This window comes from Eleutherodactylus coqui, chromosome 12, assembly GCF_035609145.1.
Source record: "Eleutherodactylus coqui strain aEleCoq1 chromosome 12, aEleCoq1.hap1, whole genome shotgun sequence".
Classification (NCBI taxonomy): Eukaryota; Metazoa; Chordata; class Amphibia; order Anura; family Eleutherodactylidae; genus Eleutherodactylus; species Eleutherodactylus coqui.
The window spans coordinates 90,819,743-90,831,727 of NC_089848.1; the positions used below are offsets into that span (position 1 = coordinate 90,819,743).

The following is an 11,985-nucleotide window of genomic DNA, read 5'->3' on the forward strand; positions in this document are numbered from 1 at the left end:
CCACAGGCGTATCTGCGCATTTTAATGTACTTTTTGCGCAGATCCAGACCGTCACACTGGCATGGGACACAGCCACGCCCCATGTTAAAAGGCTATTTAGCCTTATTAGTTCCCGATTAGTTTTTTTCCCAAGGAATTGCACAGCATATTGCGCAATTATACAGATATCAGGTGCACAAATAGACTATTAAGTGGCTTTTGGAGTGCAAATGCGCACTAAAATAGAGCATGCTGCTTTTTTTTTTCTACGAAAAATAAGAATGAACCCATTAAAATCAATAGGTTCTATCCTCTGTGAAACACGCAAAGAAATTCGGATCCTCTCGAGTGAGTTTCACGCGCGATAGAGGATTGGAAGTGTTTCCCATTGATTTGAATTGGAAACCTCGCATCGCACTCGCATGCACATCACACGGCATGCAAGACGTTCGAGGTCTCATTGATATCAACGGGCGATGCGTTCCGAAAAGATAGAATATGCCCCGAACATCGCTTATGTATATGACTCCATTCGAAAGAATGGCTTTCATAGTCGTGTGAGATTTGTGCGTCTCGCAATGCACAAACCTTGCACCATTTTCTCGCCCATGTGAATGTAGCCTAAAGAGTAGTGTTTGTAGCTGCTCCCCACTCTGGCTATTAGGCAATGATCCTGCAAGGGCGACCTACCAATATTAATGCTAATTGTATTCTGAACCAAACAGTCACTTTGATTTTCTTCTAAAGAAGAGAAGGCCAAATATTTTATATAATCAGCAAGGATCCCTTCCAACAACGGTGCAAAGCCTGAGCTAATGAACTATAGAAGGGGAAATAGCCTATGAGAAGGGAAATGGATTTGTGATTATGAAAGCCATGGGGACATGGAAGGAATTCCATCCCTTGAATCTCCACATTGTACAAAATGTCAAATCTTAATGTATCCAAGTGCAATGGAAGTTCAATGCAAAATATTAAGTCACTGAAACTAAACAGTAAGCATTGGATGGAGTTTAGGTTGCTGAGGAAAGAAGAAGCATGTCCTGAGCAAACTCAGACGCCAGAAAGAAATCAACAGGGAACAACTCTGCAGTAATAAACACAATAAAAGTATCAAGCTACAAGCATGTAACACTGACAATAGGAAACAATGCTTTACTGGGCTTATAATTAACATGTGGAAGTCGTTACCACCATTAGTTGCATGAGAAAACAATAACAGGCTAAAATTAAACAGACATACTCATGGAAGTAATACCCATCAAAGTCTTCAATTATGTGCACAAAACACAGTCTATAAATCTGTGCAATTCATAAATCCTAGCGGCTACAGCTGAACTCAGAACAAAGTGTATAAACCTGCACATATGCCGGTCACTATTGATGTCTAAGTGTATACCCCACAAAGAAAAGACAGAAATTAAATTGGATGTACCAAAAATGCTGCTAGAACTGATAAATTATTACTAAAAACATCAGGTGTGAACATTACCCACAAGCAGGGTCGCCATTAGAGCAGACTTCTATGATTTCCTCTTCACCTAACCTACCTCCAATCAACATCTAAAGGGGCAGACTTCCACCCCTTCGTTTGAGCAATTTAATGAGGGTCTCAGCATCCAGACATACAGTGATCAAAACGTTTGCCACGTCACTATGACATGTTAAATGTTTTATGAAAGCGCAAATGAGGATGATTAATTCCGGAGCCAAACACAAAGTCAGACCGGAGGATGGATAAAACAGAATATCTATGGTGAAATGTAGATAATGGTGTCAAGGTATTGGCTGAACCGCTCAAACCAGACTGGCCACTCAAGAGAAGCACCCGCCCTGAAAAAGGCAACCCTGCTGCTGGTAAGAAGCCAAGACCAAGTCCGAGAGGAGCAAATGATACTAGTCATGGAATGCCAAGTCACAGAGCACTAGAGTACTAGACATGGGATACAAGAAAACAAAGTATGAAACTACAGAACACAGAACTGTTGAGTACTGACCCATAGAGTACAGGGCCATTGAGCACAGCACCACTGATCCACAGAACAAAGACCAGAAGATTAACAGTATAACTCCCTTGAACAAGGGAGCCGGCTAAAGTGATCAGCACAGCTGCCTTGCAGTGGTGGGGTCCCGGGTTCAAGTCTCCATCAAGATCAGATTCAAACCTAGAACTCTAGCACTGCAAGGCAGCAATGCTAAGCCAACACATGTCTTTTCTGCTCAAAGCAGAGAGCCAACATTAGCATAAAATCTGCCTGATTTTATCACCCAGCTGAACAACACTAATCAAAATCCAATTCTGACATTGAAAGCCATTTAAAGTGCCAATATCGTACAACAATACTGCTTTAAAGAATCACATGCAGCCCCTCAAATTTCGGATGTTCAAAGATTAGAGGTGATCCAGTGACTGAAAAGGCTCACCTACTGATTTGTCGCCCAAGTGAGGTAGTATTGTATGCTACCCCCCAAATTCTAGTTCAGGCAGTCCTCCTGGTGTTTGCATTCTTGCACTTATTGTATGGAGTGCAGACACCAGGGGGAGTGGTCAGGGGACAAAGTCTCTGATTACATCAGTGGCAGCTAGATCAGATCTAGAGAGTGTGTTAACGTACTTCATGGCGCGATCGTAGGTACACAAGTGGGCAATATCATTAAGGGGGTCACTATTATTACTGGAGCCACTAAGGGGGCACTTACTATTGGGGACAATAAGTGGGTCACTATTACTACTGAGACCATTAATGGAGGCACTATTACTATACAGGTTATTAAAGGGGACACTATTACTGCAGGGACCACTAAAGGGGGTATGATTACTATTAGGGGCACTGAGAGAGGGCACTATTACTACTGGGACTATTGGAATAATGAAGGAAAAATCATACTTTGTGATAAGCCACGCCCTTAACCACACATCCTAAATCATGCCTCCTTTTACCTTGGTCAGTATTTTTTTTAACCATGTATGAATATCTGATAAATGTACCTTTTAAAGGGCCCACCGCCTCGTGACTTGGGCATTTACATATAGGTATAACATTGCTAGTATCACAAATAATGTTGTAACATGCTGGAGGCAGAGTACGGTGTGTTGGGCAGAGGTATGCCCATGCGAGAGCTTTGAACCCACCCTCCCCCCCGCCCCTTTCTTTTTTTCCCTATTTTAATTTTAGCTTATTTCTCTTCTTTTACTTTTTATTGCTGTTTATAGATGTTGTTAGTTGATAGGTTGCTATAGTGATAATATACATGGTTTAGGTAAATATATGAAGAGAGGATGAGTTACAGCTTTCGCACATGAGATTTGGAAGATCTCAGTTGTTGCGTCTTGTTGCCAAAAGTACTCCGCAAGACTATCGAAACTACAGCTGTACTCCCCAAGTTTAAGTCCATGTAATGCCATGTATGTCTTGTGACTTTCTGGATTTGTGAAAATCTTAATAAAAGTTGATTAAAAAAAACAAAACAACAAATAATGTTGTAACGATATTGTACACTACTGATTAGGATACATTTAGTCTGATATTATGGTTGGCCAATTGTAGACATTGCGTTTGTTGAAGTGATCATACGAGCAAATTTTTAAAAAACTTTTTTTTCTGCAAACAGCGACACTCTTGCCCACAGGCTAAGTCTGGTATTGCAGATCGGTCCCAATCACTTGGCTTGAGAGCTGCGATACCAGACACAGACCATAAAAAGGTATAGTGCAATTTCTGGAAATAGGGTCTTTAGTTTTTTTTTTACTAACCCCCAATGACCCCCTTTAAGTCACAAGCCCCTGGCATAAAGTCTCCCTAGCTGACTATGTTGCCTATATGAAATCAGCTGTATCCCTCACCATTACTTTAGAACTTCATAAGCATCTCCTCTGTAAAGAACCACAACTAAATCATTCAAAGCTACATACTAGCAACAAGAGCACTCAATCATTATCACACCCATTCCACCGCATTGATGTTCTTATCATATGTAGTTTCCATACTTCTACTGGTAAACCAAACTGGTCAACCGACTCCTCAATAGAAACACCTTTAAAACAGCAATTAGTGGCTTGAGAATGGCCGTCATCTGGTCAGGTCATCAGTGGAAGGTTCTCTGACGATATTCATTCCACACATGGTATAGTTATACTCACTAGTGTTGTCGAAAGGAATCCTCCTACACGGAGTCCCTGCACTTGGGAATGGACAGTTATACACCGCTCCTCCTTCCACTATATTCGGTTGGGTGGTATTGGCTTTGGGTGCTCCGATCAATACACTGGTACTGTAAGAAGTGGTGAAAAAGGATGGATTATTAGCATGCTACCTAGAAAACATGTGTGATACACAGCTTGGAAAAGGTTATTTGCAATAGTCTAGTTTTTTTAAGTTAACCTAATACTAGTGTTACCAATAAGTCTGTCTGAATATCATTCTAAAGTTTTTCAATAGATTAATATTATCTATCTCTCTATCCATCTCATATCTATCTATCTATCATCTATCTATCTATCTATCTATCATATCTATCATATCTATCATATCTATCATATCTATCTATCATATCTATCATATCTATCTATCATATCTATCTATCATATCTATCTATCTATCTATCTATCTATCTCCTATCTATCATATCTATCTATCATATCTATCTATCATATCTATCTATCATATCTATCTATCTATCTATCTATCTATCTCACTATCTATCATATCTATCTATCTATCTATCTATCCATCTCACATCTATCTATCTCATATCTATCTATCTCATATCTATCTATCTCATATCTATCTATCCATCTCACATCTATCTATCTCATATCTATCTATCTCATATCTATCTATCTATCTATCTCATATCTATCTATCTCATATCTATCTATTTATCTCATATCTATCTATCCATCCACCTATCTATCTCCTATCTATCTATATATCTCATATCTATCTATCTGTCTATCTATCTCCTATCTATCTATCTATCTATCCATCTATCTGTCTCTCCTATCCATCTATTTATCTATCTTCTATCTTTCTATCTATCTATCTATCTATCTCCCCTATCTATCTATCTATCTATCTATCTATCTAACTATTTATCTATTTATCTATCTCCATGTGCATGTTATGCCATTATATCTGGCTCTTATAAGGTGTCAGGTGGTCAGGATTCGATAGGTGGGATGGGATGCACTACAACATTTTGCGAAGGATCCTCCATAAACTTTTATGGGCCCTCTTGGACACCTGTGTATGTAATTGTACTGGGAGGCCATCCTCTACCTAGCCTTAAATGGCCGAGAACAGGGAACAACAGATTTCCTTATATCTATCTATCTATCTATCTATCTATCTATCTATCTATCTATCTATCTATCTAATAACTATCAATCTAATAGCTATATTAGACAGCTTTTAGATAGATATAGGATAGATATATATGGGATAGATAGATAGATAGATATGGGATAGATAGATAGATAGATAGATATGGAATAGATAGATTGATAGATATAATCTATCTATCTATCTTTTTCATATCTATAGATCTATCTATCTATCTATCTCTCTCATCTATCTATCTATCTATCTATCTATCTCTCTCTCATATCTATCTATCTAACAGCTATCTAATATCTATCTAATATAGAAAGATAATTAGACAGCTATTAGCTATCAGATAGATAGATAGATAGATATGTTAGATAGATGGATTATAACTGTCCATCTAACTAACTATCTCTCTCATATCTATCTAGCCCTTGTTACATTTTATTTCCTCCAGTCTAAGTGCACTTTGTTACCTTACAATACATGACCTGCATGTTAGCTAGTAGTGCTTACTATACCTGAACAATACGGAACCAGGAACAATGTAACCCTGAAGCTAGCAATCAGGCAGCCAATACCTATGGAATAAGAATATGTGACGCTACAATTACCATAAAGCAATGCTTCCCAGCCAGTGACACTGGAGCCGCATGTGGCTCATGACCCCACGGTGTGCGGCTCACCATTGGAGCCCTGAGTTATAACCATATGCACTGAATGCAATAGGTTTTCCACACTGACAGTATTGCAAACATTTCCTGACTTATGAACAGTTTTGTGTTGGCTGGCATCATATGAATATGTGAAATTTCAGCAAATCATTGCAATTTTATGATTTCTTATTACTCTATGCTTATATGTTTACAAACCTGTGTGTGTGTATATATATATACACGTTAAAAAAAAGAATAATATATATATATATACACACACATTGACTATAAACATTAACATTGACTGCTATTAAAAGAAAGGATACTGGATAAGTGGGTAAACATATACAAGTTCTATGTCTATGCAGAACTTCATCCTCAGGACGCTAGGAAGTTCCTGGGGTCATTTCCAGGTCCCTAGCAGGGTCCTCCAGCATGCCATGACAATTATCAGTGTCTGCACAGTGTCCGCTCCACTTCACAAAGAAAACTGACAAGGAAAAAGGGGAAAATTGCTATTAATTGTCACTTAGCCTTGGCATGCCAGGGGTTAATCACTTCCTCGGTGCATTTGCAAACTGATGTCCCATCTACCCCCATCAATAGAACAAGGTATTAATTCAGACCAGGGAAGACTTTCGGATGCATCATAAGACTGTAGGACTGACCCATCATCAGCCCATGTGATCAGTGCCAGTCTCTCAAATGATTATTATATATTGTATATACATTGGCACAGGAGGTTCCTATTATACCCCTCCTCCACCCAAACCCCCTGCATTTCTGTGTAGCACTTACATTTTGGAGTCAGGGATGTAGAAATCCACAGAGTATCCAAAGTAGCTGTTCTGGGGACCACTATAGACTGTGACCTTGTCTACATCCAGGTTAAATGCCAGGGGTGCAGAGGGGCAATGCATGAAGAGCAGCAGGGGCAGTGCCAGGCTCCACTCATGTAGCATCTTGTATCCAGCGGTCCTGAGCACAGCACTGATGGAGGAGAGGTAGGACTGAGTGCTGAGCTGCTGGAGCACACACTGAGCAACCCACTGCACTCACTCCCCTTAGGAAGGGGGGAGAGGAGGGGGTGGTCTTACTGACTGGAGCAGCCTGTAGTGTCCTGCGCTAGAAGCAGGGACCCTGGACTGAACAGCATCTGTGCTACATTGTAACTCAGGGATAGCATCTTACAATCAGCTCAACCAAGAAAACTTGTGCTGTAACCTAGACTCTGCTGCCCTATGTAAGAGAATTGTAGTCCAGTAATAGCATCTTATTCTGCACCCTGGAAGATTAGACAAGTTATTCTGTAGTCCAGTAATAGCATCTTATTCTGCACCCTGGAAGATCAGACAAGTTACACTGTAGTCCAGTAGAAGCATCTTATTCTACACTTTCTAAGATCAGACAAGTTACACTGTAGTCCAGTAATAGCACCTTATTCGGCACCCTGAAAGATTAGACAAGTTACACTGCAGTCCAGTAGAAGCATCCCATTCTACACCCCTTGAAGATCAGACAAGTTATACTGTAGTCCAGTGATTGTGTCTTATTCTACTCCTGTAAGATCAGACAAGATATACTGTAGTCCAGTAATAGCATCTTATTCTGCACCCTGGGGGATCAGACAAGTTACACTGCAGTCCAGTAGAAGCATCTTATTCTACACTTTCTAAGATCAGACAAGTTATACTGTAGTCCAGTAATAGCATCTTATTCTGCACTCTGAAAGATTAGACAAGTTACACTGCAGTCCAGTAGAAGCATCCTATTCTACACCCTTGAAGATCAGACAAGTTATTCTGTAGTCTAGTAATAGCACCTAATTCTGCACCCTGGAAGATTAGACAAGTTACATTGTAGTCCAGTAATAGCATCTTATTCTGCACCCTGTAAAATAAGACAAGTTACATTGTAGTCCAGTAATAATACCTTACTCTACACATGGTAAGATCTGACAAGCTACATTGTAGTCCAGTAGAAGCATCTTATTCTACACCTTGTAAGATAAGACAAGTTACATTTGTACAGTAGTCCAGTTATTGCATCTTATTCTGCACTCTGTAAGATAGGACAAGTTACATTATAGTTCAATGATTGCATGTTTTTTATGTATTTATATGTGTGTTAGAAGAGTATGATTATAAGCTTGATAAAGGCGTCAGCTAGACGCTGAAACGCGTTGCTTTTAATATTTTACTTATATTTGATTGCTATGTGGGGAATAAAAATATTTGCTTTCTATTTGAACTGAGGTTTTTTAGAGGCTTATTCCCTTGTCTTCCTAAGGGTTAATGTTGTAGCGCAGCTATAAAGAAAGTTTTTTCTTTTTTTCTATTTAATATTCTACACCTTGTAAGATAAGACAAGTTACATTTGTACAGTAGTCCAGTTATTGCATCTTATTCTGCACTCTGTAAGATAGGACAAGTTACATTATAGTTCAATGATTGCATTTCCTTCTACACCCTGTAAGATCAGGCATCTTATTCTACACTGCAATCTAGTATAGCATTTTGTTCTAAACCCTGGAAGACAAGACGTTACCTTGCAGTTCAGTGATTACATGTTTTTGTACATCCAGTGTAAATAGGCAAGTTACACTGCAGTCCAGTGATAACATCTTATTCTGAACCCTGTAAGATCAGACAAGTTACACTGCAGTCCAGTGATAACATCTTATTCTGCACCCTGTAAGATCAGGCAAGTTACACTGCAGTCCAGTGATAACATCTTATTCTGCACCCTGTAAGATCAGGCAAGTTACACTGCAGTCCAGTGATGGCATCTTATTCTGCACCCTGTAAGATCAGACAAGTTACACTGCAGTCCAGTGATAACATCTTATTCTGCACCCTGTAAGATCAGACAAGTTACACTGCAGTCCAGTGATGGCATCTTATTCTGCACCCTGTAAGATCAGACAAGTTACACTGCAGTCCAGTGATAACATCTTATTCTGCACCCTGTAAGATCAGACAAGTTACACTGCAGTCCAGTGATGGCATCTTATTCTGCACCCTGTAAGATCAGACAAGTTACACTGCAGTCCAGTGATAACACCTTATTCTGCACCCTGTAAGATCAGACAGGTTACACTGCAGTCCAGTGATAACACCTTATTCTGCACCCTGTAAGATCAGACAAGTTACACTGCAGTCCAGTGATAACATCTTATTCTGCACCCTGTAAGATCAGACAAGTTACACTGCAGTCCAGTGATAACATCTTATTCTGCACCCTGTAAGATCAGACAAGTTACACTGCAGTCCAGTGATAACATCTTATTCTGCACCCTGTAAGATCAGACAAGTTACATTGTAGTAAAGTGATTATATTTCCTTTCTCACTATATAAGGTCAGACAATTGAGGGAAGCTTCACACGGATGCATACAATTTTGCGCACAGCTCACCGCCAACATATTTGCGCTATTTGCAAGGCTTTTTTGCGCATGTATCACGAGAAGGCATGTGCATTTGTGTGTGGTCGACAAACAAACCCTGATTTAAATGGTCATTTAGCCTAATCAGTTCCAGATGTGTTCTTTTTTCCTGGAATTGCACAGCATCTTGCGCATCCTCCCATAGACTTCTACGGGGATCTTTGGTTCGCAAATGCAGAGCAAAATAGAGTAGATCAAATTTTTTTGCACATGTGAGAAGGTTGCTTGCAAAATCGGTAAATGAGAACGAACCTATTGAAATCAGTGGGTTTTATTCCCTGCGTATAGTATGCGTAAATTTACCCTGCACAAAAATGCACACATATACGCCCCTGTGAAGCCACCTGCGCATGCGAAAAATAGGACAGTCTCTATTTGTGTGCATTTGTACACAAAATCCCCATAGACGTCTGCGCAATTCCTTGAAAAAAAGAACGCACCTGGACCTCATTAGGATAAATAGCCTTCTAAACCAGGCAGAAATGTGTTGTGCGCGCATATTAGTAGGCTCTGTGTGGGCAAAAACGTACAGTATAATGTGCAGACACACGCAAATTAACCTTGTTCATAGCGTGCGCATGCGTGCACATATGCCCATGTGATGGAGTCTTAAGTCAAGTGAAAATTTCTTTTAACCCTTTGCAATCCAATTTGTATCCTGGTTTTCCTAGGGGGCTTACTCTTTTTCTGCCATTATACAACAGCGCTATCTGCTGGCTAAAGCCAGTACTGCATGGGGTGACACATTGGATAGACTCCGCTAGTAGAGAGGCTGGCAATATACAGTAAGAAAACCTCGACGGACGTCTTCCAACATCGCAGCTGTACAGCCTTAAATCATAATGTCTTCAGACGTCAGACAGTGGATTGGAAAGGGTTAAGCACCATGTGAGGAAAGCTTTCCATGAGCGTATGCATTAAATGGAAAAAAAAAAACACTGGTTCATGCGCAAAATACGCTCCATAGCAGAATATAGCAGAACCCAAAAATGTACCTGTTGGTAGTTTTGGATTGACCTTGCAGGATGGGATGTATTTATTACCACACCCCTTTTCCGTGTGAGTTCTTAAATCTGCCGTATGCGTTGTGGCTGTGAAATTTTAGGGAGTCACTAGAAGGGTATTTTAACACATGGCAGATTTGTTGCAGAAATACTTCTGATTGTTCTTTGTAGGCCTTATTCACACAATTGCATATACCAGGGGCGTAAGTAAAGGCTCAGGGGCCCTGATGCAAAAGGTGAGCTGGGCCCCCCCCCCCCCCCCTCTATCTGTATCTGTACCCGTACCCATACCTAAACCATGCTGCACAGAGACATAACTTGAAGCTTCTGGGCCCCAATGCAAAACCTGTAACAGGGCCCCCAACTATAATGCTTTATTCATAGTACTGGGCTCCCTCTATGGAGAAGAGAGTCCTTATGGGCCCCCTAAGGCTCCTGGGCCCGGGTGCAACCGCATCCCCTGCACCCTCTATAGTTACGCCCCTGGCATATACACAGCGTCCATCTGAAGCATCGGATTCCAATGTATTCACCCACATGAACAATTTTTAGGTGTGTAGAAAACTCATGCTGGAAAGAATAGCACAATTTTATACGCTGCGTCAAAGGATCGGTCTTGCCCTATCTTTTACTGAGCTACGCAAAAAGCTCCCATAGACTTCTATGGAAGCAAAAAAAATAGGAAGTGGGGGAGTTTATCTGTGTTCAACGCTGGGAAAGAAGACGACTGCATCTATTTAAGCATTAATAGTCCTTCCGAGGATCGAGGGATTTTTATGCCGATACGCTGCAACCGCCCGCGTGATTGAAATACGCGGCTAAAGATCGAAACTTGATCACAGTAATTCTTCATTCACGTGATTTTACAGTGCGTACAGGCGACCGTAAAAACGCATACGGTCGTGTGAAAGAGGCCTTACATGAATGAGGCTTGCAAAAATGAATGCACACGCTGCAGAAACATCTCCATTCGGTTGATTGGAGCTGCTTTTTAGGGCTTAAGCAGATGGGCGCTTGAACCGTTTTTTTTTCTCTATTTTTGACTATTCAAACTCCACGCTATTGTGTGCGAGAACATAAGAAAGACTAGGTGCGAGAAAGGTAGGGCAAGTCCTGTCTTTTCTCAAGTGTAGTATTAACGCGCGAGAATACCGCTAGTGAAAACAAATGGTTTCGTTTCATTCTATTTTGCGTCCGTGATTTTCACAGGACACAATCGCGCCTTCGTGTTTTAGCCCTTAGTCGCCGAAATTTCTGTAACAAATCTGTTAGTAACGTGTTTGGGTTCTGTGTGAAGAAGTAAATGAGGCTTAGTAACTGAGGAGGATGAGGACAAGGAAGAAGCATGGTGGCTCAGTGGTTAGCACTATTGACTTGCAGCACTTGGGTTCAGATCTGGCGAAGGACAACACCTGCATGCAGTTTGTATGTGTTTCATAATCATGTTTCATTATATACCGCTACCATAGATGTTATACACCAATTTTAGGGCTAGCGGTGAGGGTATGGTTCAAACGTAATTGGACTTCAAATTGCAACACAAAGCATATAGCATCTCATTGGTCCAGATATATATAG

The 11,985-nt window shown here is 40.5% G+C and overlaps 1 protein-coding gene across 1 annotated transcript in view; it reads right to left on the minus strand.

The window, feature by feature from the left end:
* ITGA8 (integrin subunit alpha 8) overlaps nucleotides 1–6,980 on the minus strand; it is a 193,297-nt gene extending 186,317 nt beyond the window's left edge. Inside the window, exons 1-2 of the mRNA XM_066585336.1 lie at nucleotides 6,758–6,980; nucleotides 4,121–4,251 (exon numbers count right to left, since the gene is read on the minus strand). Coding sequence (XP_066441433.1) covers nucleotides 4,121–4,251; nucleotides 6,758–6,921 — 295 coding nt within the window. The 5' untranslated portion in view covers nucleotides 6,922–6,980. The remainder of the gene's footprint in view (nucleotides 1–4,120; nucleotides 4,252–6,757) is intronic.
* Nucleotides 6,981–11,985: the final 5,005 nt, after the last annotated feature.